The sequence below is a fragment of the Homarus americanus genome, unplaced genomic scaffold (assembly GCF_018991925.1).
Source record: "Homarus americanus isolate GMGI-L3 unplaced genomic scaffold, GMGI_Hamer_2.0 scaffold19065, whole genome shotgun sequence".
Taxonomy (NCBI): domain Eukaryota; kingdom Metazoa; phylum Arthropoda; class Malacostraca; order Decapoda; family Nephropidae; genus Homarus; species Homarus americanus.
This window is the reverse complement of record NW_024757463.1, coordinates 872,685-899,822: the sequence shown is the minus strand read 5'-3', so window position 1 is coordinate 899,822 and position 27,138 is coordinate 872,685. Positions and strand designations below refer to the sequence as shown.

The window sequence follows — 27,138 nt, the reverse complement described above, 5'->3', positions numbered from 1 at the left end:
TGGGTAAACTTTTAGACTATTCAGATCAGTTCTATGACGTAAAAAGTTAAAACAAAATAAAATTTACGTGGCAGTTTCTTCGTCCAGTCCAGAGATGTGATTGTGACGTCATAGAAAAACATCAAAATGAAGCATTTCTTAAAAATCAACTGAAAAATAAATAACATTCTGCAATATATAAGTAATGTAACGATTAATAATTAAATATTTACGAATATGGGTGCATTTTTTGTCAGAATAAATGAAAATGTAAGAAAATTAAAAATTGTCAAAACCGAATTAAATTTTAATTATATTTTGAGAAATTTGCACTCAATAGTTATGTTAAAATATTACCACGATCTGAACATTCACGAAGCCAATATTTTTTTCACCTTTTTAACAGACGACCATAATTATAACTAACTTATGTACTTCTGTATATGCTAGGTTTTTCCATTTCTTGAAAATTATTGAATAATTATAAAAGTAGCTTTTTCTACGAGTTGTCAATTTTTCTAGAGCTTGCGTGAATTTTTGGAGTCAAGTCAAGATCAATACTGTAATGGAGGTTTATATAAAATAAATATAAAACCAAGAGAAATTATTATAATATATTTTAATTGTATTCAACATCGCATTTTTAATAAATTGCTCAAGTGTAATTGGTTTCTTTTTGGAGGTAAAATACACTTGATCATCTTCGTCCAGTTCGGAGACGTGATTGTGACGTCATAGAAAAACAAGATGACGCATTTCTTAAAAATCAACTGAAAAATAAATAACATATACAGCAATAAATACGTAATGTAATGATCTTTAATTAAATTTTTACGAATCTGAGTGTATTTTTACCAAGATAAATGAAAATGTAAGAAAATTATAAATTGTCAAAACAGGATTTAAATTTTAGATATATTTTCAGAAATTTGCTCTCAATGGTTATGTTAAAATATTACCACGATTTAGACATTCAGAACCCATCTTTTTTTCACCTTTTTAACAAACGATCATAATTATAACTAACTTAAGATACTTTCATATATGTTAAGTTTTTCTATTTCTTGAATATTATTGAAAATTATAAACTTAGCTTTTTCCCCACGAGTCGTAAATATTTCTAGAGCATGAGTGAACTTTACGAGTCAAGTCAAGGTCTATACTGTACTCATAGATATACGAATTAAAAAAAACCAAGATAACTACATTTTATTTCAATTGTATCAACATCGCATTTTTAATAAGTTGCTAGTGTAATTTATTGGTTTATTAAACAAAACATGATAGTACACACGGGGTGGTTGGCGGCAGTCATAGTAGGCAGGAGCGGTACGATCACCATGATGTGTCGCAGGAATAATCACCGGACTTCACCAATTAAAGAGAATGAACCCCCAACACCTTTAACAAACTTCAAATGGAACCACATATAATAAAACCAGGATACCGATATGATGGAGAGCATATCGACAGAGGCTCACCTACACTATGATTTATCAAAATATATCAAATTTAATTCGGTTTAACAATTTATAATTTTCTTATTAATTCTGATAAAAATACAGATTAGTAAGTTGTTAATTATTACTCGTTACATTACGTAAATATTGCTGTATGTTTTTTATCAGTTAATTAAGAAATGCGTCATCTTAAGCTTTTCTATGACGTCACAATCACGTCTCCAAACTGGACTAATTAGCGGTTTTAAATGGCCTTCATATATCTGTTTAAACACTATATAAAACATTAAAATTATCTATCATACAATACCTCTTCTACAGCGAACGAGACATAAGCGACTGGTGGTGGTTGCCGAGGTCAGGTTAAACTAGGGGTGGTAATGGCTGTTAGTCGGGTCAAGAATAGTGTCATAGTACTGAATGTTAAGTAGGACTAATATTCAACAAAAACAAACATTACATTAACTAATTTCTTTCATATAGACTAACTGTAAAGCATCGTATATCTACCAACTACTAAAACAAATTCTAACCTTAATCTAATTAGCCCCCAACAAAATCTAATCCGCCTTCCGCTTTTGTTTCTTAAGCAGGATTGGCAGCATAACAATAGTCAGAAGGATCAGCAGGCCACTTAAGCAGGTCAGCAGAACCAGCAGGAGTAAATACACGTCTGCGTTGCTCTGCTGTAGGAGGGAGAGATGGGTGGGTCTTGGGATGTGTCTGGAATAGATGAGAAAGGCAGATTAGAATACGCTTGTTACAGCTTAGTGGAGGTTTTATAACTTAATCTATGTCCCGATTAACCAAAAACCTTAATTTTCCTCCTAACTGCTGATGAGAGAACTACTGAATGACTTGGTTTTACATTTATCCTTCGCCACTATGACTCGTTAGCAGCTTGGACTATCGGTCACGTCTGCTACACTGTTGACAAGTACTGGTCAAGTCTTTTCTCTTTAACATCTCACAACTCTGGCAGATTGTTCCAACAGTTATTTATGGCTTCAACCTTGAGCCGTGACCTCTAATGACCTTTATAAGTTACTCGTTGTTAGTCTTTAGTATGAACTAGGCAATTGTAGACGTTTCGAACTAATCGTCGTAGTACAGTACCAGTTAAGACCGTCCTCGCATCACGTTCACATAACCAGTTAAAAATATAACTAGAAATAGCAAAAATAAAACTAGAAATAGCAACAATAAAACTAGAAATAGCAAAAATAAAACTAGAAATAGCAAAAATAAAACTAGAAATAGCAAAAATAAAACTAGAAATAGCAAAAATAAAACTAGAAATAGCAAAATAAAACTAGAAATAGCAGAAATAAAACTAGAAATAGCAAAAATAAAACTAGAAATAGCAAAAATAAAACTAGAAATAGCAAAAATAAAACTAGAAATAGCAAAAATAAAACTAGAAATAGCAAAAATAAAACTAGAAATAGCAGAAATAAAACTAGAAATAGCAAAAATAAAACTAGAAATAGCAAAAATAAAACTAGAAATAGCAAAAATAAAACTAGAAATAGCAAAAATATAACTAGAAATAGCAAAAATATAACTAGAAATAGCAGAAATAAAACTAGGAAACTTAAAAGAAAAAAGTCTCACCGAGTCACAAATCCCATTAAAGAAAAAATTAACAAATCCAGACCTGCGCAGTACGTACCTACGGGAGTGAGGTCTGCGCAGGGCCCTCTCAAGTGTAAACAATACCCGATCAGCCGGGGAGAGGGCCTGGTCATGTAACTCTTCCCCTAGTTGTCTACCACACTCTCTGTAACTGTAAACAATCAACTTAAAACAACAAACAACAACTAAACTTAAACTTAAACTAGTAAACTTATCAAAAAGATCCTCAAATACGACACAGTAAAAAACAATAGACAAAATTAAGGCAGAAAACTCAACTGACTATTCCCTCCACCACGACCAACGTCTCTGGAATCCTGCTTACGATTGAAGGCCTTAACCATCCAGCCGGTGCTCTATATATAGGGCCCTAACACCGGTAGTTCAGGGGAGAGGAGGCGGAGCTTAAGGTCTAACAAGCAGGAGGGTAGTTGAGCTTGTTAAGGTAGAATTGCTCATAAGGACGGAAGTTTCTATATAGGATATTGGTTGATTCGTCCTTATAAGCTCTTCTTATATCACTTGTCCCTTGTTCCACTTAAATATACTTATAAATACTTACATGTACTTACACGTCATCCGGATTACTTATAAATATTTAGAATTACTTATAAGTACTTAAAACTGCTTACAAATAATTACAATTCCCTACACATACTTAAAATCACTTACAGATACTTAAAATTTCTCCCAAATACTTACAATTACTTACAAATACTTACAAATCACCTCATATCCTCCCGATTAAGTAGCTAACAAACTTACAACTGACGAAGAAATTTAAGTAAACAATATCCCAAGGAAGTCACTTAACACTTACCTTCTATTCCCAGACAATTTACTTAAGGCTTTTGTAAGTGTAGAAGTAGTCGCCTCCTTTGCTGGGACAACCACTGCTAGCCCTAAAGTAAGACCAAGGTTTATAAGTAATGTTTAAGTTATTCTTGTCTAAATCTGTCTAAAACTCGCTTAATATTGTCTAAAATTTGTCTGAAAATTACTTATTAGGGTTTAAATCTGTCTAAAACTCACTTATTGTGGCCTAAATCTGTCTAAAATTCACCTAGTATTGTCTAAAACTGTCTAAAACTCACTTAACATTGTCTAAAACTGTTTAAAACTCACTTAACATTGTCTAAAACTGTCTAAAACTCACTTAACATTGTCTAAATCTGTTTAAAACTCACTAAACATTATCTAAAACTGTCTAATACTCACTTAACATTGTCTAAAACTGTTTAATACTCACTTAACATTGTCTAAATCTGTCTAAAACTCACTAAACATTATCTAAAACTGTCTAATACTCACTTAACATTGTCTAAAACTGTCTAATACTCACTTAACATTGTCTAAAACTGTCGAATACTCACTTAACATTGTCTAAATCTGTCTAAAACTCACTTAACATTGTCTAAATCTGTCTAAAACTCACCCAGGTCCTCGACGACAGCGGCAGCCAATGTCTGATCAGTGGTAACAGGAAGACATAAAACAGGAGAGCCGAAATAGACAGCAGCCATGACTTCTGTCTCACCACAAGTCGACACGAGTAAACGGTGACGGGGATGGTCTGTCAAGGGGGTAGACAGGACATGGCTACATTTAGACAGACTTTGGCTACATATCGAAAAAATTGGCTATATTGAAAAAAATGGCTATAAATCGAGAAAAAATCGGCTATATTAAAAAAATGGCTATAAATCGAGAAAAAATCGGCTATATTAAAAAAATGGCTATATTTAGAGACTATGGCTAAAAATCGAGAAAAAAATCGGTTATAAAGACAGACACAGATTGAAAAACACCCAAACAAACATCAATAAAGAGACACTCACTCAGAACATCACTCAGGGGAAGATATTTCTTAAAGATAAACTTATCCCTCATAGAATCGTCTTGTGAGATGTTTGGTTGAAGTAGATCATACGATGCCCTCCATAAAATCGTATACGGGGTCATCTTTAGGGCATTATATAGGGCATTTAGGGCATCAGGACCTACCCATGCTTCACTTCCACCCGGACAGACACTCACTACACCTGCTCGATTCAGTAAAGCTGGTACCAAGACATCCTGAAGGTGGAGAGAGGTATCGCTGAGCATATGAATTTCAATCATGTTTATAATACGATAGTTTTTTGCAATCACGATGATCATGTTGACATTGTTGGTGTTAGCTGTACGAAACTCAGTTATTTTTAAATTAAGTAAATAACTAACTAACTTGGGTGTCTAATTAACAGGTAAAGATAAGCTAGAGTATCTAATTAACAGGTGTACACATATCCTAGTGACTCACCTTCGTTATTCGTCCAGTCTCGAATGCAAAACCCCCAATAGGGATGACCATGGGCGTGTAGGGGGCATGGGCGTCAATCAGTGGGTCCCAGGCTAGTAGGACGTGGGTTAGGGATGTGTAGAGGACGTCCAGGGATGGTGGATCAGTCCCTGGGGATAGGGCGGTGAGGGCTGGGACTTGGTATAACTGACGGATGGATGAAAGGTACCTGGAAATATTGAGACGGTTAGGTTAGATGGATAGATAGATGGATAGATGGATAGATATTCACACACAACAACTATTGACAACAACCATCACTATAATCTACCACCACCATCAATGTTTACAAAGAACCAAACATTATTACCAACTGACCTATAATGCGAGGCAAGATTAGCAGCTCTGGACCAGATACCGAAGTCATCCATAGAATTAGGAGGCACTGGGGTACTACCTAGCGAGGGTAAAATGCCCATGTTTACCCATACCCACCAGGCACCCATACGAGATGTCACAACACCCACGACAGGTACCCGAGTGCTGTGAGCTAACGACAAGACACATATATCATGAAGGAATAAAGGAAACACGATTAACTTTGACGATAAGATTACGTCTTTAACCCATTGTAATTGAGTTGCTTCCCTACATGCTAGAATTCGTGAGGCGATTATCCTCCCGCTTGTCCACTCTACCCCCACCTCCTCCCCAGGTGTTACCCCTGATGCCACGCCCCCAGGGTACAGTGGGTCATCTGGGGCCACGGGTATCTGTAGCACCTGGAGGAGAAATACAAATTTATTACTCAAAGGAGAATTTATCGTAATTGGTGTTTCATATTGACAGGTAAAGGTAGATATTTAATTCAATGTTGTTTACCTAAAGCAGCTGATAATTAGACACCATAATTGTACCTGAGTTAGGGTAGGATGCATTAGGTTAGGTTAGGTTAGGTTAGGATAGGATGCATTAGGTTAGGTTATTTAATTTTCAAGTGAAATAAGCTAGGGTGTCTAATCTTCAGGTGACCCACTGACCTTCACAGCTGGAGGGAATGTTTCGTCCAAAGTCGTAGGTCCATAGATGAGAGCAGCGACCTTATGGCCTTGACTGTGCATCAGGGAAGCGATTTGGGCCATGACAGTGATATCCTCACCTCCACCAAGACAAATAACAACAATATCCCAATTCTCAGGGATTTCAGGTCCAGGGATTTCATTTTCCGTGATTTCGGGAGTTATTTTAGTGTCTAGGTGGGTAAGATCAGGGTTTCTAGGGGTGATTTTATCGTTTTCTGTGATTTCAGGGCCATTTTGGGGGTTTCCGGGGGGAATTTCAGGGGTTTCAGGCCCTTGCTCACCACCATTCACCCCAGGACCTAACCTACCCTCTTTAGGGACACCCTCCTCACCCACTACCACTTCAGGGTCTTGGTAGGGACGTTGAGAGATAATTTCAGGGACTCTCGGGGTGTTAACGTCATAGTACTCGTTTTCAGGGCTTACCTCACCATCATCAGGGCTATTTTCATCCTTTAACACTATCTCAGGCCCTAAATCACTATACTCAGGGTCATATTGATCATATTTTACCATTTCAGGGTCACTTTCACCATATTTCAGTATTTCAGGGTCACTTTCACCATATTTCAGTATTTCAGGGTCACTTTCACTACGTTTTACTGTTTCAGGGTCGTCTTGTGGTGTTTGGATGGTGGTATCCGGCAACCCTCGATATATCTGTTGGTAATAATAACAATAATAATAATAATAATAATAATAATAATAATAATAATAATAATAATAATAATAATAATAATAATACCTTAGCTTAAGTTAGGTCAGTAAAGATTAGGTTAGAATAAGTCAGGACTGATTAAATTAGGTCAAGTTAGGTCAAATAGAGACAAAATGACCTTTGACCCCTCCATAACTCACCTTCCCGCGGACAACCTGACCTCTCGTGGGACAGAACAGGGGTACCAACGCTACCCCCACCACTACCAGCATTGCCAACATCCTCCATGGCCTGTCGGTCATCTATGGGTCGAGAAAATTAAAAATGTATTATTGTATTTTGAACTGGGGTCTATTAGTACTGGGGTCTGTTAGTACTGGGGTCTATTAGTACTGGGGTCTGTTAGTACTGGGGTCTATTATTACTGGGGTCTGTTAGTACTGGGGTCTATTAGTACTGGGGTCTATTAGTACTGGTCTGTTAGTACTGGGGTCCATTAGTAGTCTATTAGTACTGGGTCTATTAGTACTGGGGTCTGTTAGTACTGGGGTCACTGGGGTTAGTACTGGGGTCTATTGGTACTGGGGTCTATTAGTACTGGGGTCTATTAGTACTGGGGTCTATTAGTACTGGGGTCTATTAGTACTGGGGTCTATTAGTACTGGGGTCTATTAGTACTGGGGTCTATTATTACTGGGGTCTATTAGTACCGGGGTCCATTTTAAGCCAATCACAGGTCACAAAACAATCACTAATCGGTTCTATGATTCGTTTTCTTTGGACCAATCACAAGACATATACCGAATCACCACCAATCACCTTCGTTTTCGAGATTCTTCCACAGATTCTACACCAATCACAAGCTATTAACCAAATCACCACCAATCACGTACGTTTTCGAGATTCGTTTTAACCAATCACAACTTATGAACTGAAATACAAATCACCAATCATTTTTCACCCCACTATACTGTCAATCCCCGCAGTGATTGGACGTTAAGACTGGCACTGTGGTAGGAGGGGTCAGGAGTGGCACTGTGGTAGGAGGTGTCAGGAGTGGCACTGTGGTAGGAGGTGTCAGGAGTGGCACTGTGGTAGGAGGTGTCAGGAGTGGCACTGTGGTAGAAGGGGTCAGGAGTGGCACTGTGGTAGGAGGTGTCAGGAGTGGCACTGTGGTAGGAGGTGTCAGGACTGGCACTGTGGCACTCCTTGGTATGTGGCACCCTAAGACGTTGCCAGATCACATTAAAACATGCCCATAACTCATCGTTCAGGGAGACTAAATATCACTCAGATATAACTTATTATCGATGGTTTTTAATGATTAATTTTGGGATTTATTCATAAATTAGTATGATAATATATGGATAATTTATTAACTTGGAATATATATCAATTTTTAGGCCTATTACCCATTTTTTTCTGTATATATCGTTCAAATTGATGACTTCTACTGTATTTCCCTCATCTATATATTAAATAACTAATTAATATACTCTATATATTCTTCAACTCAATATTAAAAATTATATACTAAATAAAATTTCTATTCTATTCACGTAAGATAAAAAAAACGAATAAATTTAAGAAATTGACGAAATCCAATGAAAATTAATACTGCAGGGCCGCGTCTTGTCTGGGATGGCCATTAGGAACGGTCTCAAATTCTTAACAAATCGTAAGTCAGTTTTCCTTTATTATTAAGGTAAAATCGTGGTTTTTTTAAAGATATTTCAGTGAATTTTGTTTTATATTTTATTATTGTCATTATTATTATTATTATTATTATTATTATTATTATTATTATTATTATTATCATCTAAGACACTGTTGGCAAGTACTGGGCATGTACTGGCTCTCTGTTACACACTGTTGGCAAGTACTGGGCATGTACTGGGCAAGTACTGGGCATGTACTGGCTCTCTGTTACACACTGTTGGCAAGTAATGTACTGGCTCTCTGTTACACACAGTACTGGGCATGTACTGGCTGTTACACACTGTTGGCAAGTACTGGGCATGTACTGGCTCTCTGTTACACACTGTTGGCAAGTACTGGGCATGTACCGGCTCTCTGTTACACACTGTTGGCAAGTACTGGGCATGTACTGGCTCCTGAAAGTACCTGAACCTGCTCCAGTGTTGGTCAAGTCTGGTCTTGAAAGAGCTCACACTCGGTGCCGTCACAACACTCTCTGGTAGATTGTTCCAACAGTTCACAACTCTCACTCCGAAAAAGTTTGCCCTCACAGTTTTCTGGACTTGTGGCTTCTTCAATCTTGAGCTGTGACCCCTTGTGGGGCGAGTGTCCGCCAGCTCCAAGTAAGGACACTCAACTGAGTAGTGCCCCTTGAGATGCTTATACACCTCAATTAGGTCACTCCTTGCCCGTCTGTAGTATAAGCTAGGCATGTTCAGGCGCTCCAATCTCTCAGGGTAGCTGAGGAGTCGTAGTGCAGGCACCAGTCTGGTGGCCCTCCTTTGAACATTTTCAACCAACTGACAGTCCCTAGCATATCTCGGGGACCAGGCGGGGTGACAGTACTCCAGATGGGGAAGCACTTCACTCCTGAAGATCGTTACGAGGGACGGACCGTCTAGATGTCTGAACGACCTTCTTATAAGACTCAATAATTTATTTGCCTGATTTACCTTCTCCTCGCAATGGCCCGAGAACTTCAGCTCATTGTCAACACACACACCTAGGTCCTTCTCACATTCAGTCTCAACTAGTGCAGTTTCTTCATCCCGTTGGGACATATGGTACGCCTCCTTACCGTTGGTACGCCCCAGGTGCATCCTCTTACACTTCATGACATTGAATCTCAGCAGCCATTAGTTCGACCATTCTTGGAGCCCACAGAGGTCCTTCTGCAGCTCTTCACAGTCCGCTTGGTTCTTGATTTCCCGAAATAACTCGGCGTCATCTGCAAACATTTGTATGGAGGAGTGTACAACGTCAGGCATGTCATTTATGAAACAAACAAACAACAGCGGGCCCTATACACTGCCCTGTGGTACCCCGCTTGTGACAGGTACACATGATGACTTCGTGCCATTAATCACCACACACTGCTTGCAGTCACGTAGAAAGTCTGCGATCCACGCTAAGACGCTTCTCTGAATTCCGTACCCTTCCAGCTTAATTTTCAGCCTTTCTTGGGGTACGCTGTCGAAAGCCTTGGCAAAATCTAGTAAATAATGTCGATATTACCACCCCACTCCAGAATATGGGTCCAAATATCCAATACCTTGAGTAATTGTGTTAAGCAGGAGCGCCCCGGCATAAAACCGTGTTGTCTAGTAGATGTTCCATCACTGCATTTCTTATAATACTCTCAAGTACTTTACATACTATGCTGGTCAGGCTCACCGGTCTACAGTTGTTCGTGGAGTGATCGCCCTTCTTGAAGACAGGACTCACATAAACCATTTTCCAATCGCTGGGACCTTTTATTCATCCAGGCATTTACTGAACAGGATCTTCCGGGGCTCTGCAAGCTCGTTGCACAACTCTCTTAGCACTCTGGGATGCACCATGTCAGTTCCGGGACTCTTATGGACCTTTAGCCTGGACAGTTTATTTCTAATACCCTCTTCTGTGAACCCAATGTGGGTCAGCGCTGTGTCGAACCATCTGTCCTCAAACGCAGGAAGGTTAGTTGCACCCTCTCTTGTGAACACCGAGGGTGTGCCGCTGCCCCCTGGCTCTGTGTCGGCACTCTTGCTTCCACTACCCTCCCCCTGGATACAACCCACATACAACCGTCCCCGTTCCTAACTCCTCTGCTTCAAGTTCTGCAGGAGCTTCTTGTGCTGTTGCCTCTGCATTACCGTGCGATCTGGGTGAATGAATACACTCCGAGATGCCTCGCCCCTTGCTAAGTTTTTTGCCTGCCGAATAACCTGCCATTTCTCCTCCTCGCTCACCAGTGTGATCCTGAGGGGGCGAGGCTTATCCCCTCCTCACACCTTAAGGGGGGAGGGTGACATCTTCAGAGCTCTGTACAAGTATTATTCTCAAACTTTATCTTAATGTGTGTTATCCTTTCAGCTTCCTCTGGCTGGCTCTCAGGGACTCCATAAACTATAACATTGTTCCTGCACTGGAAGTGTTCCCGTTGCTCCTCCTCTCCCCTAACAGTAGGTCTGCTAATTGCCATCTCTTCGACACACTTCTTCAGAGTCCCTAGCTGCTGTAGGACCTGTTCTGATCCTCCATTACTCCCCCCCCCCCTCCCGTGGCCCTGCTAATGCCTCAGCATAACTCCTCTTCACTACCTCCATTCTATCGGCTACTTCCTCAGTCTTAACAAGTATCTCTTTCTCAACTTGTTCTAGTTTGTCAACCAGCAAGGCTCCAGCTTCATCTATTTTCGTCCCTAGAGAACTCGTTTCCCAATGGCTTGCAATTGCCTCTACCACCTTGGCTATGCAGTCAGAGCAACACAATCAACAGCCTTCATGCCTTACCACATTCAGTGTCGTCCTTAACGTTGTATCGTTCAGGTCCGCACACTATACACCCACCGTCGCCCTGCATTAATAACATGTTAACAGATCTCCTGGAGCCACTTCAGCCTCTGTTCTCTTACACCTGGTGGCTGTTGCTGTTGAGGAGGGGGCAGACTCTGTACAGATCTACTCCACCTTAATATTAATCTTTATTATTACTATGATAATAATTGTTTCTAATCTGTGTTGCAGGGCTTTAACATCGAGGTCCCTTTAAAAACCCCGCCCCGCTGCCCGGGTATAGGCCGTTATGACTAGTGCCACCCGCCGGGCTACCACAATTAATTTCTTCTGACGAAGAAATTTACCTCTGGGATGACTTCCTTTACAATCACATCTACTAAGTGAAGTTAGATGTGGGAGTGATCATGGCCGTGTGGTAAGCAAATGTTATTTAAAAGAAAAAAGAACAAACTTAGCTGTCCTCTGCTGGTCTTAGCCTCCTCTCGTTAAGCCAGTGTTGCCGCCCAAGACAGTTTCAGTCATCCTCTTGTTTCCTGTTCTCCTCTACGGGTTGTTGGCATCTATATGCTATCTTTATGTACACTGCTTCTTGCTATCAAAGTATTGAATGGTCATTAAATGGAAATATTTAATGTTTTAAATATTATTCTCATAAATATGGCAACTTATGTACAGGTACACCATAATCCACCCAACATTAAATATGGGAGAGGTTTCTGTACCCCATAATGCATTAGTGAGCAGCCAAGTATATATTTGATCATTAAATGTTTTTATTAAAGATAATATTACATATATTATGTGTAGACCACCACAAGATAATGACCCACAAACCCTGCCTGGCCACAACACTGAACCTGTGTCTTATGGGTTTGTAGTTGACAGCACTAACAAGTAACCCATGAGGCCTATTACAGTTGTCAGTGCATGTCAAGTGTTCACGGGGACCAGTGCTGGAAGACAAAGGATAGCCACCAACTCCTGCTTTCTGTACTTGGTACAATTATTATTTACAAGGTAGATTCACAGGATAGATCCACACAGACAAAGACCATCCACACAGACCTAAACTCAACTGAGTTGTGTGAAGCAGCGAGACACACAGGTCTGGTCTACAGTGAGTCCTCCCGGTTCTCTCTACCTTCATTCCCTCCTCAACTCTCCCACCAAGCATTGTGGCTAATAACATCACAGTTACATTAATTCACAAATTATTAATGAGACAATTACAACAAGTTACAATAAAAGACAATTAAGTAGACACCTCAAACTACTTCAATTAACATTAACATATAAGTTAATAATTGGAGTAACATCACAAGACCCCAAGTTTGGAACACCTTGTACAAGAAGCCAACTTCACACCCAACCACCATTATGTATTATATACAACAACTCACTATATACAACAAATTACACAGATTAGCATAACATGAATGTATGTTATACATTACCATAAGAACATACATTATATATTACACAGAGCCCTTGGGATGTACCTAGTAGCATCTGACAGTACAGTACATCACAGTTGGTAATGTACAGTACATGTTAGTACATCACAGTTGGTAATGTACAGTACATGTTAGTACATCACAGTTGGTAATGTACAGTACATGTTAGTACATCACAGTTGGTAATGTACAGTACATGTTAGTACATCACAGTTGGTAATGTACAGTACATGTTAGTACATCACAGATGGTAATGTACAGTACATGTTAGTACATCACAGTTAGTATCTGTACAGGGTTGCTACTTGGCACAGTAGCTTATATACATAACCTACATTAAGAGCAGATAATTATAACCTGTGTTTAATATCTATAAAAGTGGCATTTGTCACTTGTCTTTATTTCTGACACATTCATAGAGTTTGTTCAAGTGGTTTTATATTGATGTATATCACTGTATTCAAGTTTATGGGTCACATTTACATTCTGTTAAAGTGACTCAAACATTTATTGAATAATGTTTTTTTTCATGCACAAGTTTATGACATTTGAGATGACTCTTCTGGGAGAAATATTTCCGGCATTCCTCACATTCATACCGTTTTATACCACTGTGTGCAAGAATGTGTCTCTTAAGATGACCCTTTAGTGCAAAATGTTTCCCACATTCTTCACATTTAAACTTTTTTATACCACTGTGTCCAAGAATGTGTGTCTTAAGAGTACTCTTTTGTGCAAAATGTTTCCCACATTCCTCACATTTATATTTTTTTATACCACTGTGTCTAAGAATGTGTGTCTTGAGAGTACTCTTTAGTGCAAAATGTTTCCCACATTCCTCACATTTAAACTTTTTTATACCAATGTGTCCAAGAATGTGTGCCTTGAGAGTACTCTTAAGTGCAAAATGTTTCCCACATTCCTCACATTTAAACTTTTTTATACCAATGTGTCCAAGAATGTGTGCCTTGAGAGTACTCTTTAGTGCAAAAAGTTTCCCACATTCCTCACATTCAAACTCCTTTATACCATTGTGTCCAAGAATGTGTGTCTTGAGAGTACTCTTTAGTGCAAAATGTTTCCCACATTCCTCACATTTAAACTTTTTTATACCACTGTGTCCAAGAATGTGTGTCTTGAGATGACTCTTATGTGCAAAATGTTTCCCACATTCCTCACATTTAAATTTTTTTATTCCACTGTGTCCAAGAATGTGTCTCTTGAGAGTACTCTTCGTTGTAAAATATTTCCCACATTCCTCACATTCAAACTCCTTTATACCACTGTGTCCAAGAATGTGTGCCTTCAGAGTACTCTTTAGTGCAAAATATTTCCCACATTCCTCACATTTAAACTTTTTTATACCACTGTGTCCAAGAATGTGTGTCTTGAGACTACTCTTAGATGACAAACATTTCCCACATTCCTCACATTCAAACAACTTCATACCTCTGTGTCCAAGTAAATGTGTCTTGAGATGACTCTTATGTGCAAAATGTTTCCCACATTCCTCACATTCAAACTCCTTCATACCATTGTGTACAAGTAAATGTGTGTGAAGAGTAGACTTTAAGCAAAACCGTTTGCCACATTCCTCACAGGAGAACTTTTTATCTCTGCTTGACATTGTGAATTTCTACTTAGTTACACTTGGTCTTGAGATGTGACATCACAGTATCTGGAGAAAAAAATTTTGCCTTAGATAATATTCTTATAAAAGGTAGTTTTATAATTGAAAACTAGAATTAACTAAACTAACGTGTGTAAGATGAAAATATTCTAAAACGAATTACTGTACAGCATTCCCTTAAAGTTCGTGTTTTTAAAGCTTGCATCCTTCAGAAACTCACAGATTCCCATGAAAAATAAATAAAATAAATCTGAGGCTGTGTGCCAGGGATCAAGAGGAGTCAACACTACAGGACAGTACAGAGTACCATATTTCCAAGGTCATAAGATGCACCCTATAATTAGTGAGGGAAATTTGGGAATACAAAAATTGCAGATTTAATAGCCGACTGTACTGGCAAAGCCAAATCACAGGCTATATGCTATCATGTTTCTCTCTACCACAACTACCTATCACTGTGTGGACTTACCGTATATCTCGGCCTACAAGACGGAATTTGAACAAAAAATAAATCTGCCCAAAGTTAGGGGGTCGTCTTAAGCACCAGAGATAAAATTCTTACCTCTTAAATATTGCGGTTTAGCGTGTCAAGAGTGGTGATGGAAACATGGTAAGCCACTGACAAGGTCCTACCACTAATTATTTTATACTGATACTTACGTTTGGGAAGCTGGATTAAAATGAAGATTACCGGTATATTAAAATAATAAAAATGTACATTATTATAAACCTGTCTAACATACCGTAAAACAACAATATACCCCGGTAATAAACACAGTTGCTATCATCACCCCCCCCCCATTTGCCAGTGACAAGAAAGGGAAAGTGACCTTGACTGTGACCGCCTGTGGCTATTTTTAGCCGTCCTTGTGTTCGGAGGTGGTCAGTAATGCATATCTGTATATTTACTGATCATAATACTTATCTCCTATAAATAATTAATTTAAAATTTATTTTTTTACAAAGAATATTCAGTAAATGACTGAGTTAATTCTTGAAACTACCGACAGTGGTAAATTTAGGATGAGAATGATGAACAGAAGTCACATCATGGATTCGAGTTTGGTCCTTAATGATCACCATAAATTTCTGGTCAACTTCACCTACCAGGTATAATGGTATATAAATTAAAGAAAATACTTGCAGTGTGTTTAATGTATTACAGTATATTATAAATAAATAAATAAACAAATAAATTGGCAAATCTATTTCAAGTAAATGGAAATATTTTACTCACACCAACATTAGTTCCAGTTAAATAATTGATGCTTAAGTGAGTCACTAGTGTACACCAGCCGGTAAAATTTGATGCCAATACTTGAAGTGAATTGGCATTATTTTAAATAACCAACCATAAATAAATGGAAAAAAGATCAAAGGTGAGAAACATTATATTGTATGTATGTTGTGTTGTCAAAGGAAGAGAAGCAATTGAAACTCTGCAATTGTGTGTAAATGAGGCAGAAAGATAAATCAGCAACCTAAGACTTGGTCACAATTTTCATGATGCCATATGGAAGTAGGGTCTACCATTAGACAATACTGTACATTATGCTTCCAATATCTTCCCAGGCGGTAGTATCTCCCTGTTTGGTAGCTGCCTAAAACTTTTAGTAATATTACTTTGATACAACATGATAAATTAGACAAACAATGAAAATAAACAAACAAAAGTTATTTACCAAGACCTCTCTGAGAACAGAGGGATGGAGGGGGAAGGAAGGAGGTTGAGATAAGATGGCTATTTATAGCCTGTCTTTGTGTAGGAAGTCGACCACACTAGAAATAATTAATTTTATTATGGTAGTGTTGTGAGGATGTGTGAGTGGTGTGGGGGTTGTGGTAGTGTTGTGAGGATGTGTGAGTGGTGTGGGGGATTGTGGTAGTGTTGTGAGGATGTGTGAGTGGTGCGTGAGGTTGTGGTGTGTGTGAGGATGTGTGAGTGGTGTGGGGATGTAGTGTTGTGAGGAGTGGTGTGGGGGATTGTGGTGATGTGTGAGGATGTGTGGTAGTGTTGTGAGGATGTGTGTGAGTGGATGTGTGGTGATTGTGGTAGTTGTGAGGATGTGTGTGTGGGGAGTGTTGTGTGATGTGGTGTGGGGGATTGTGGTAGTGTTGTGAGGATGTGTAAGTGGTGTGGGGGGTTGTGGTAGTGTTGTGATGTGGATGTGTAAGTGGTGTGGGGGGGTTGTGGTAGTGTTGTGAGGATGCTGTAAGAGTAGTGTGGGGGTTTTGTGGTACAGTTGTGAGGATGTGTGAGTGGTGTGGGGGGGTTGTGGGAGTGAGTCATAACCACACACCACCCTCAACACACTACCTCTTTCCTGCATCACCATCCAACACTACCAACGTGCAACACACCTGGTCACCTCTACATTATTAACACCTATACTGGAGTTGATTGGGATCAGGTGCTGTGTACATCGATGTATTTCTGCCCCTGACACTGAATACGTCATCAACCTCTAGGGTCCAGGATAATATTAAGCCCTGGCACGGTGACTCCTCTCTCTTAAAGTGCATTAAGGTGATTGAATTTGGCGTCATCTAATCCCTAACTTCATAATGGAGTTGTCAAGGCTTCACTGTAATTACAATCTCCAGTTTTTTAGTTTCGTTTATTCAACTGGTATTATATCTACATGTATATTATTTCGCTGTACTGTATAATAAAGTGTTTATAAAGAAAACAAAATGCCTTTAACAAGAGTTATTTAACCAGACGTGGACATTTCTTTTTGTAAAGTCATATGTAGTATGAAATACAATATTTCAGTATACGAGTGTCATGTTGAGATGGGAGTGGTGACATTAGTGGGGCAGCTAAATGAAATTTTTCAAGAGAATCATGAAAATGGTGGTACAAGCACCAAATTTGGCATGGTAATTCTCTAATGGTTACTAGTCAAGTCTGCCTGATTGGTCATCTAAAAATCCAAGATGGCGGCCATTTTTCAAGATGACCGCCATATTGACCTTCAAAAGTTGATTTTTCTTATAGAAATTGATGTAGTTGGTCAATCTGGGTGATCTTGGTGTCGATATGTATGTTTTCAAGCATGCTCAGATGATTTTTTATAGTTTTAAGTCCATTGTAACATTTTTATCCACATAAAATAACACTTTTAGTAAAAAATATAACAAAAAAGAACTTACTAAAAAAAAAAGTAAGGTAAACAGTGGGAACACAGTCCCACCACCGAGACGAGGTAACACTCCCGCCACCGATCGTCTCGTGTGAAGCAAGCATATAAATTAAAGAAAATACTTGCAGTGTGTTTAATATGTTACAGTATATTATAAATAAATAAATAAACAAATAAATCGGTAAATCCATTTCAAGTAAATGGAAAAATTTTACTTGACACCGACATTAGTTCCAGTTACCGGTAAATAGCAGACGCTTCAGTGATGTCACTAGTGTTTACACTACACCAGCGGGTAACATTTGATGACATTACTTGAAGTGAATTGGCCTTATTTTAAAAAACCAAGGATGGTTGGTAGAGGACTACTGAGTCAGTGGGTAAGTGTCACATTTGGGGTACTGGTCTTATACAGCGAATAGAGCTCAAAACTACTTTTTAAATGGAAATTTGGGGGGGGCCGTCTTATGCACCCCGACGCCTTATAGGCCGAGATATACGGTAATGTTCATACAGTGTTATTTCATGTTTATGTTTATTTTTTATGTTATTTCATATTTATTATAATGTTTTAAGCATAAAAATAATAATAATAATAATAATAATAATAATAATAATAATAATAATAATAATAAAAAAAAAAATAATAATAATAATAATAATAAACGGTTTATTGAATGAGCACGGCAGCCGGAAGGCCGAAAATATACAATTACATAATTGGGGAATGGGTCTCTTGATTTACAAGTGATGTTGTTACACACGTGAATATAGCTATTCATATATGCATTTTGCACACATCTGGGACTGGCATGAAAAACTCACAAATTTTGCTCTCTCAAGGGAGTCCATTTTACCTAGCCCCAGTGAGCATTAAGGGAATACTGTTCAAAGTTTTAATTACAGTTAATCAAAGTTTATGTCAAAGTTTGAGAAAATATGTAAAGCAGGGACATCACCATATGTCCCTCATATTTACTCACTGGTTTTGTTATTTCACCAGTTTCATCTTGACTAAACTTACTTGAGGGAGTGTCTTCCCAGTCAAATCATTGTGAAGCAGTTTCCTTTCATTCTCTCTCACTTCAGTAGACACAAGAATATTACTGCTGTAAGAGTCAGTAAGACATTGGGGCCACCGACCCACTAAGCCAGACGACACACACCCTCTCTCTACAGCTTCAAAACGCTCACTCAACATGTTATTGGCCAAATATTACTACAGTGAACCCTCACTTTACGCAGTTAATTGAACCCACGGCAGCCCGCGTAAAGTAAACAACATAACATATGGGATTAATTGAAATAGAGACCGGGCTGACCCCCAAACTCCATTTTTTTCCGACACAATACGTACGTTTTACTAAAATAACATCTTAACTTTATGATGGTATTCACACACACATAATATAGAAGGGAACAATCAATAAGAGAATAATATACTGAAGGTTAGGTTAGAAAAAAACAAGGTTGGGGTTAACACTTATGTTAGTAGAAGAGATGGGTCGGTGTAGGGGAATAGAGGCTGGTTCCGAGGCAGAGGGCAGGCTACTGGCCCTCAGGTGAGTCTTCATCGGTGTCATCCACATTTACTAGTGCCTCCCTGACAAATCCCTCAAAGTCATCATCACTGTATCTGCCTCTGTCACTGTCACTGGCTTGGGCTGGCTGTGGTGGGTTGCGGGCGAAGAACTCTGTTATGCTTTGCTGACGGCTGGTGTTTATGTTGTCGTGATAAACCTTGATGTAGGGCTCCATAGTCTGCAACAGCTGGGTAGTGAAGATTTCATACCTGTTAGCGTCAGGGTCGTCAGAAAGGAGGAGCTTGACTTTCCCAATACACTCGATGGCACCCCTAACATTACTATGGGATAAGTGGCGTTCTTCTTGGGATGACGCACCACCTGCCTCTTCACTGACGTCATCATCATCTACCATCTCGTCGGTAGTCACATCAGGATCCCTTATCACCTCCAGGATGTCGTCGTTGGTGGTCTCGGAGAAGCCTGCAGCTGTTACACTCTGTGCAGCTTCTCTGGCAAGGTCCACTGCTACTGCAACAGTCTGAACCTCACCAGTCACAGATTTACTCTGCCTAACACCAGGAATACCTTGCAACACATGTCTCCATGCGTGACGAACAGTTGCTACAGACAACTGATACCATGCCTCCACCAAGAAGTCCACAGCTTTCTTGACGTTGAATGTTCTCCAAAATTGTCTCAAAAGTACTTCTTGCTCTGCCAACTGTTGATCCTCGTCGTCTTCGCTCTTGCTATCGGTGTTGGTGTCACTCAGGTTACGCAACTCTTCCTTGGTGTTGGTGTAGTCATTCAGGAGCTTGAATTTTTTAGCAGAGAATGCAGCTTTTACATTACAAATCAATTCTTGGTCCATGGGCTGTATTATAGACGTAGTGTTGGGAGGAAGAAAGACCACTTTTACGTTGGGGTGACGATCTAACAGGAGGGGCGAGTGTCCTGGTGCGTTGTTAAGCAGCAACAAAATCTTGAATGGAACATTGTGTTGCTCATAGAATTTCTTAACGTCAGGAACGAAACAGTCATCAAACCAGGAGAGAGACAGAGTAGAGAACATCCACTCCTTACGTGCTGTCAGCCAGTGGACATTTAGCTTGGTCATGTCCATGCTCTTGTAGGCGTGCGGCTTGCGTGCTGTGTGGATCACCAATAACTTGAGCTAACAGGTACCGGAGGCTTTGGTGGTAAACAGGACGGTGATGCGCTCCTTCTGCAACTTCCGGCCCCGACACTTGCTGGCATTCTTCACAACAAAGGTCTTGGAAGGTAGCTTTTTCCCAAAAAGACCAGATTCGTCCATGTTAAACACCTGGTCGTCGGTGTAGTGTCCTTCCTCCATAATCTCACGTAAAAACGGAGGAAATTCCCTAGCCGCAACACGGTCAGCACTAGCTTCTTCACCACCAATGTTGATATTTGGTGATCTTGTTCCTCTTCTTAAACCTCTGTAACCACCCAGAGGAAGCATTAATGGGTTTGGGCTCTGCAATTCCCATCTTTCATGACACTGCAGCATACAGTTCACGTGCGTACTCCTTAACTGAGCGCGTGTCCACCGCCACGTTCCGTCGCGCCTGACGAACCAAGTAGCTCACAAGTAATTTTTCCGTTTTGAGAAGCACCTTGTTGTGGAAATACTTGATCATAGAAGCACCTGTAGACTTTGTGATGTTCATGTGCTCCTTTATCTTGGCTGCATCCTTCTTAATTGTCCTGATAGTTGATTCGTTAACACCATGCTGGCGCATGAGATCAACCTGTCTTGTTCCTTTCTCCAACTCTTGTATGATCTTATATTTGATTTCGCAGCTTAAGGAACGTCGTGTCTTCTTTGGCTTAGGGCGGCTGGGTCCAGGTAATGCAAGGTTTCTTTGTGGTGGTGGTGGTGGTGGTCCGGTGGAAGCCATTCTTATTGAACAATGGATACCGATATACTCAGTGGAGCCGGGAGGGGTGTAACAGACGCGAGTAGGTCAAGGAGCTTGAACGCTCCCGCGGCGAGGCACGTCATAGTACATTAAACCAATCATAGCTAGCAGGGAGGGAGGTAAGGCTGCTTTGCCCAATCACAGTCCGATACGTTATATGACGTCACCGATAACGCAACAAAGACATACACTGCGCAACCTACTCGCGCCGCTTACACAACATGGTGGACGAGAAGGTTAGGTTAGGTTAGGTTTGGTTTGGTTACATTATATTATGGGTAAAGGTGGACAAGAAGGTTAGCAGGACATGAAGGATGAGGGAAATTACGTGGTAAAACACGATGAAAAAATGATCATATGACAGTTAATGGATGTCTGTACATGTTTTGTATGAGAAGAAATTTAATGTTTGCCTTAAATATTCCTTCGATAATTCTGTCTTGCCGGCGGTTGTTGTCATCTAATTGTAAACAATTAAATTCTGATTCTGGCCTCACTTACATTGTTAACAAATGACAGTGAATCGTATCCAGGCTTTATCTACCTAAAATAATAGATTTGATTGTTTTTGTTTTTGTAGCGGGCTTCACTATCTAGATCCAGGAGTCTATGACCTGCGCTAATCCTATACAGTCAACCCTCACTTTACACGGTTAATATAACCCACAGGGTACCGCGGAAAGTGAGAAATGCGTAAAGTGAACAACATAACATATGGGATTAATTGAAATAGAGACCGGGCCGACCCTCAAACTCCACTTTTTGACGACACACAACTATGTTGTAGTAAAAATATTATCTTAACTTTGTGATGGTATGCACACACAATTAATAATTAAGAGAAATATCATTAATATTAGGTTTTTTAACACTTACATTAGTAGAAAAGATGGCTGGGCATACAGGGATGGGCGGTTGGTTCCGAGGCAGAGGGCAGATTATTGGCCCTCACCTGTATCACTTGTATCAATTGTATCACTATCCACCACAGAGGCTTGCAGGGCCTCTTTGTCAAACCCCTCAAAGTCCATATAAGTCCATATCCTCACTATAATTATCACTATCACTGACCTGGGCCGGCTGTGGTGGGTGGCGGGTGAAGAACTCGGTAATGTTTTGATGACTGGGCGACCTTGTGCGCACCATGCTCGTACCGCTCACACAACATGGCGGATGGCGGGAGAGGGCGGGAGAGATGGCGGGAGGTTTGGATCCAAAAATGGCGCGGCACGAGAAGACCGCCAGCCGCTCTCTGCGTAAAGGGGTACACACACCGCGGAAAGTGAGCATTCCTTGTTCGGCAGGGTACCGCGTAAACATGGAAACGCGTAAAGTGAAACCGCGTAAAGTGAAACCGCGTAAAGCGAGGGTTGACTGTATATGCTAACTCTATAGGTTGTCCGTGAAATGATTGACACAAACATATTGGACTGAAACAAAGTGTGGATGCTTTTAAATGTGCAAGAATGTGTTGGATGTGACCTCAGCTGGAGGCACAGTAACTCTTAAGGCTAACACACAGGGTGGGAACAGCTGGCAAAGCTGTATCACAACTCCTTGAGGTAACCAAACACTACCAACCTACTAGATACCAAAAATTGAGACAGCTGGTATGAAGGTATCCTGTACAAGAAGGCTAGAGTCTTCACCACCATGTAAGCACATCAATCCTCTATTGCTTGGCTGAATTAGATAACCAGGAGAGCTGGACCAACATCAGTTTCCAGAACACTCAGCTGCCACAAAGGGAGGAGAGGGACCTGAGTCACCCTTTACTGTACTGGCAGTAACAGGAAGACCTACTCTCCCTGTCTCACCCTTGTGATTCATCTTATAGTTGAGACTCAATATTACTTTATTATGGATAGTTTCCCTTAACTTATTGAGTCGAATGACCACACTAATATTAATGTACTCCAGGGAATGTCATCATATTCAAAGGGTGAAAATATAGTACTCTAGGGATTAAAGAATTGTTCTAAAAAGCTTTGATAACTGTACACAAAAGGATAAGTCAAGTGATCTACAGCTTTTCTTATGAAATAGTTACTTGAATAATATTACAGATGTTATCCCTCAACACCATAATTACACACATGACTAAATTCTCACCTTTTTCTGCACAAGTTGTTAGTCAGTGGGTTATATCAGTCTGGAGTAGTCTCTGGCAGGTTAAATCAGCCTGGGGCAGTCTCTGGCAAGTTATATCAGCCTGGGGTAGTCTCTGGCAGGTTAAATCAGCCTGGGGTAGACTGGCAGGATATATCAGCCTGGGGTAGACTGGCAGGTTATATCAGCCTGGGGTAGTCTGTAGCAGGTTATATCAGCCTGGGGAAGTCCCTGACAGGTTATATCAGCCTCGGGTAGTCTTTGGCAGGATATGTCAGCCTGGGGCAGTCTTTGGCAGGTTATATCAGCCTGGGGTAGTCTGTGGCAGATTATATCAGCCTGGGGTAGTCTGTGGCAGGTTATATCAGCCTGTGGTAGGCTGTGGCAGGTTATATCAGCCTAAGGTAACAATAATATACATATATTAATATATGCAAGTAAATCACTGTAGGTGCGCGTGATCTAGGTATATGCTGATAACCACAAGGAAAGAAGAAAACACGAAGTTCTCAAGCGCTTTCGTGTAATTCACATCTTCAGGGGTGAGTACAGACTAAAGAGAAATACAAACCAAGGTGTATATATACAGAGGAGGGTGAGACCAGGTCCACAATGGTCAGGTATTAGGTAATGACCCTACTAATCTTTAAATAGCACACCACGGTTGGTGGTCAGGTCAGATGGTCAGGTGACCCGACCTTCTCATCTGGTTACAAATCTTCTTAATTACAAAATTGTCCAGCTTGTACATGCCGTTACTCAAATTCATGTTGAATGCTTCGGTATGTTTAATAAGACTAGATTCTATGATGTTCCTACTATCAATTGAATTACATGGTAATATTGAGGAGGCATTATCCCAGTCAATGCAATGCTTGTTATCCCTCAAATGAACAAACAGAGCATTGGATTCCTGGCCTGTCCTAACACTGTATTTGTGTTGTTTAATTCTAGTTGTAAGACAAAAAAGCGTGCTTTTAATATGACCATACCAAGTTATTGGAAAAAGTTCATGTTGGATTACTGTTTTGATAACCTGAGACGTGAGCGTTCTGATCTTCAAGCTAAGATAGACCACAAATTGGCACTCCTTATTAGAAATAGTGACTGGACTAAGGATGCCAATCACAACTGTGTAGTGAATCTCTCCTCTAAACAACTAGACAATGATACCTTGTGTGCCCTCGGCGATGGTTTAAGTTTTGATGGTTCTAACAAGGGAGTCGACAGTGTTGACATAGCCAGAGCATTTTGCAATTTGGAGAAATTCAGTAATTTGACAAGTGAAGAAGTGAACATGTGTAAAGGTATTGTGTATGCATCTATGTCCAAGCCTTGTATTCCAAACTGTCCAGAAAGATTCACCAAAGCAATCCAAGCCCTTAAGAAAAATAAGGATCTACATGTCACTAAAGCAGATAAAGCCAACACAGTAGTGATTTTAAACAAAGATGACTATATCTCTAAAATGAATGACCTTTTATGTGATACTGCAACATATTCTAAACTCATAAATAATCCTCTCAACACTGTCAACACCCAGTTCAACAAAAAACTGAAGTCCCTATTGAGAGGCAAAGCTACTCTCATTAAACATCTTATTTCAACGTCCCCTCCACTGCCATACATGTACGGTGTAATCAAGACCCACAAGCCCAATAACCCAGCAAGACCCATCATTAGCTCAGTTGGGTCAATCCCTTATAAACTATCTAAAAGGTTAGTTTCTTTACTAAATCCCCTAGTTGGCAACATTTCTAACTCCAATATCAAGAATAATATGGATTTGGCTGATAAACTCAATAACTTACACATTAATTATGATTTTAAACTGGTCAGTTTTGATGTAACATCACTCTTTACAAAGGTCCCAGTTGATGATTTACTAGAGTTCCTCATAGATTCCCTGGAGGATATTTCACTGCCCGTCTCGAAAGACGACTTCATCGAACTCATCAAACTATGTATTAAGGATTGCAAATTCGAATTCAATGGAGAATATTATGCTAAAAAATTTGGTATGGCAATGGGTAATCCACTCTCACCTGTATTAAGCAACCTATATATGGAATTCTTTGAAAAGAAACTATTAAGTAATATTTTACCACCTTCAGCAGTCTGGTTTAGATATGTTGATGATGTATTATGTCTCTGGCCATGTAATGAGGACCTAAAAGCTTTCCTGCCACAACTTAACCCCCTCGATCAAATTCACTGTGGAATTAGAGCAAGACTGTAAATTGCCATTCCTAGACTGTCTAATACACAGAATAGGTAACACTTTTAAGTTTAGTATTTATAGAAAACCAACTAATGTGTGTTCATACATTCATTATTATTCTGCCCACCATAATAAAGTCAAACAGTCAGTATTTTCAACAATGTTTTTACGTGCCTTGAGAATTTGCAGTCCGGAATTCATTGATGAGGAATACAAATATATATATATATATTGGCTCAAACCTTAAATACCCTAGATCTTTCATAGACAAATGCCTAAACATTACTAAGAAAACTTTTTATAGAACTGATCCCAAGCCCACCCATGACCATAAGAATATCTTAATATTACCATTTCACAAAAATTTCTCACACATTCCTTCACAACTAAAAACCTGGAATGTCAATGTGGCATTTAAAAACTCATGCACTGTTAAACAAATGTTAATCAAGAACTCCGCCAACAACACAATTGGTTGCATTTATAAAGTTCCTTGCAAGGAATGTAATATGTTTTACTTAGGCCACACAGGTAAAGATCTTGCAACTAGAATTAAACAACACAAATACAGTGTTAGGACAGGCCAGGAATCCAATGCTCTGTTTGTTCATTTGAGGGATAACAAGCATTGCATTGACTGGGATAATGCCTCCTCAATATTACCATGTAATTCAATTGATAGTAGGAACATCATAGAATCTAGTCTTATTAAACATACCGAAGCATTCAACATGAATTTGAGTAACGGCATGTACAAGCTGGACAATTTTGTAATTAAGAAGATTTGTAACCAGGTGAGAAGGTCGGGTCACCTGACCATCTGACCTGACCACCAACCGTTGTGTGCTATTTAAAGATTAGTAGGGTCATTACCTAATACCTGACCATTGTGGACCTGGTCTCACCCTCCTCTGTATATATACACCTTGGTTTGTATTTCTCTTTAGTCTGTACTCACCCCTGAAGATGTGAATTACACGAAAGCGCTTGGGAACTTCGTGTTTTCTTCTTTCCTTGTGGTTATCAGCATATATTAATAAATATGGCAGAAAACAACTTTAAACAGTAGATATTAATGTAAAACAAAAGTGTGATGTTATACTGTTGTCTGCTGTTGTGAGTTTTGTTGTGTAGCATCACACAAAATAGGACAACTTAACACAACACAACATTTTACTTTACTTACTGTAAATTAATTTACTGTGTCCAGTTGTTTAGTTAATATATTTAAACATATTTGGGGTCACCTGAAGATTAGTCACAGCTTATTTCACCTTAAGATTAACCACTGCAATGCTAAACTAACATAACTTACATAACCATACTTAACCTAATCAATTTCCCGTTATGGCATAAAATGAATCTTTATCATTCCACATAGCAGGAAAGGTCATAATACAGCATTAACTTAACATAGTTAAGGTAAACAAGGTCATATAACACACCTGCACTCTTAATAACTCACCAAACACTTGCTGTAATGTCCAGGAGGAGGAGAAATAAACAGTTTTACGAGAAAATTGATAAAAATATACA

General features: G+C 39.5%; 1 protein-coding gene across 7 annotated transcripts; it reads right to left on the bottom strand.

Moving 5' to 3' along the window:
- Positions 1-581: 581 nt before the first annotated feature.
- LOC121857483 (putative UDP-glucuronosyltransferase ugt-60) lies at positions 582-27,138 on the bottom strand. 7 transcript variants are annotated; one of them, XM_042353556.1, is made up of 11 exons: positions 27,068-27,086; positions 12,025-12,165; positions 7,296-7,397; positions 6,396-7,097; positions 5,734-6,137; positions 5,377-5,584; positions 4,913-5,150; positions 4,510-4,647; positions 3,895-3,976; positions 3,112-3,225; positions 582-2,162 (listed from the first exon to the last, which is right to left on the bottom strand). In XM_042353556.1, the coding sequence occupies exons 3-11, from the start codon at positions 7,395-7,397 to the stop codon at positions 2,000-2,002; spliced, it is 2,151 nt and encodes a 716-aa protein (XP_042209490.1). In that variant the 5' UTR covers positions 12,025-12,165; positions 27,068-27,086; the 3' UTR covers positions 582-1,999. The 7 variants fall into 7 exon arrangements, with proteins under 7 accessions (XP_042209490.1, XP_042209483.1, XP_042209485.1 ...); XM_042353549.1 differs by lacking the exon at positions 12,025-12,165 and having other exon boundaries at positions 27,068-27,138; XM_042353551.1 differs by lacking the exon at positions 27,068-27,086 and having other exon boundaries at positions 12,025-12,180.

Excerpts from the sequence above, each read along its gene's own strand:
- LOC121857483 (XM_042353549.1), bottom strand. The coding sequence starts at position 7,397 with ATGACCGACAGGCCATGGAGGATGTTGGCAATGCTGGTAGTGGTGGGG. Across the intron at positions 6,138-6,395 it reads CATTCCCTCCAGCTGTGAAG|GTGCTACAGATACCCGTGGC; the intron begins GTCAGTGGGTCA and ends TTTCTCCTCCAG. Across the intron at positions 4,648-4,912 it reads TCCCCTGAGTGATGTTCTGA|ACCATCCCCGTCACCGTTTA; the intron begins GTGAGTGTCTCT and ends CCCCCTTGACAG.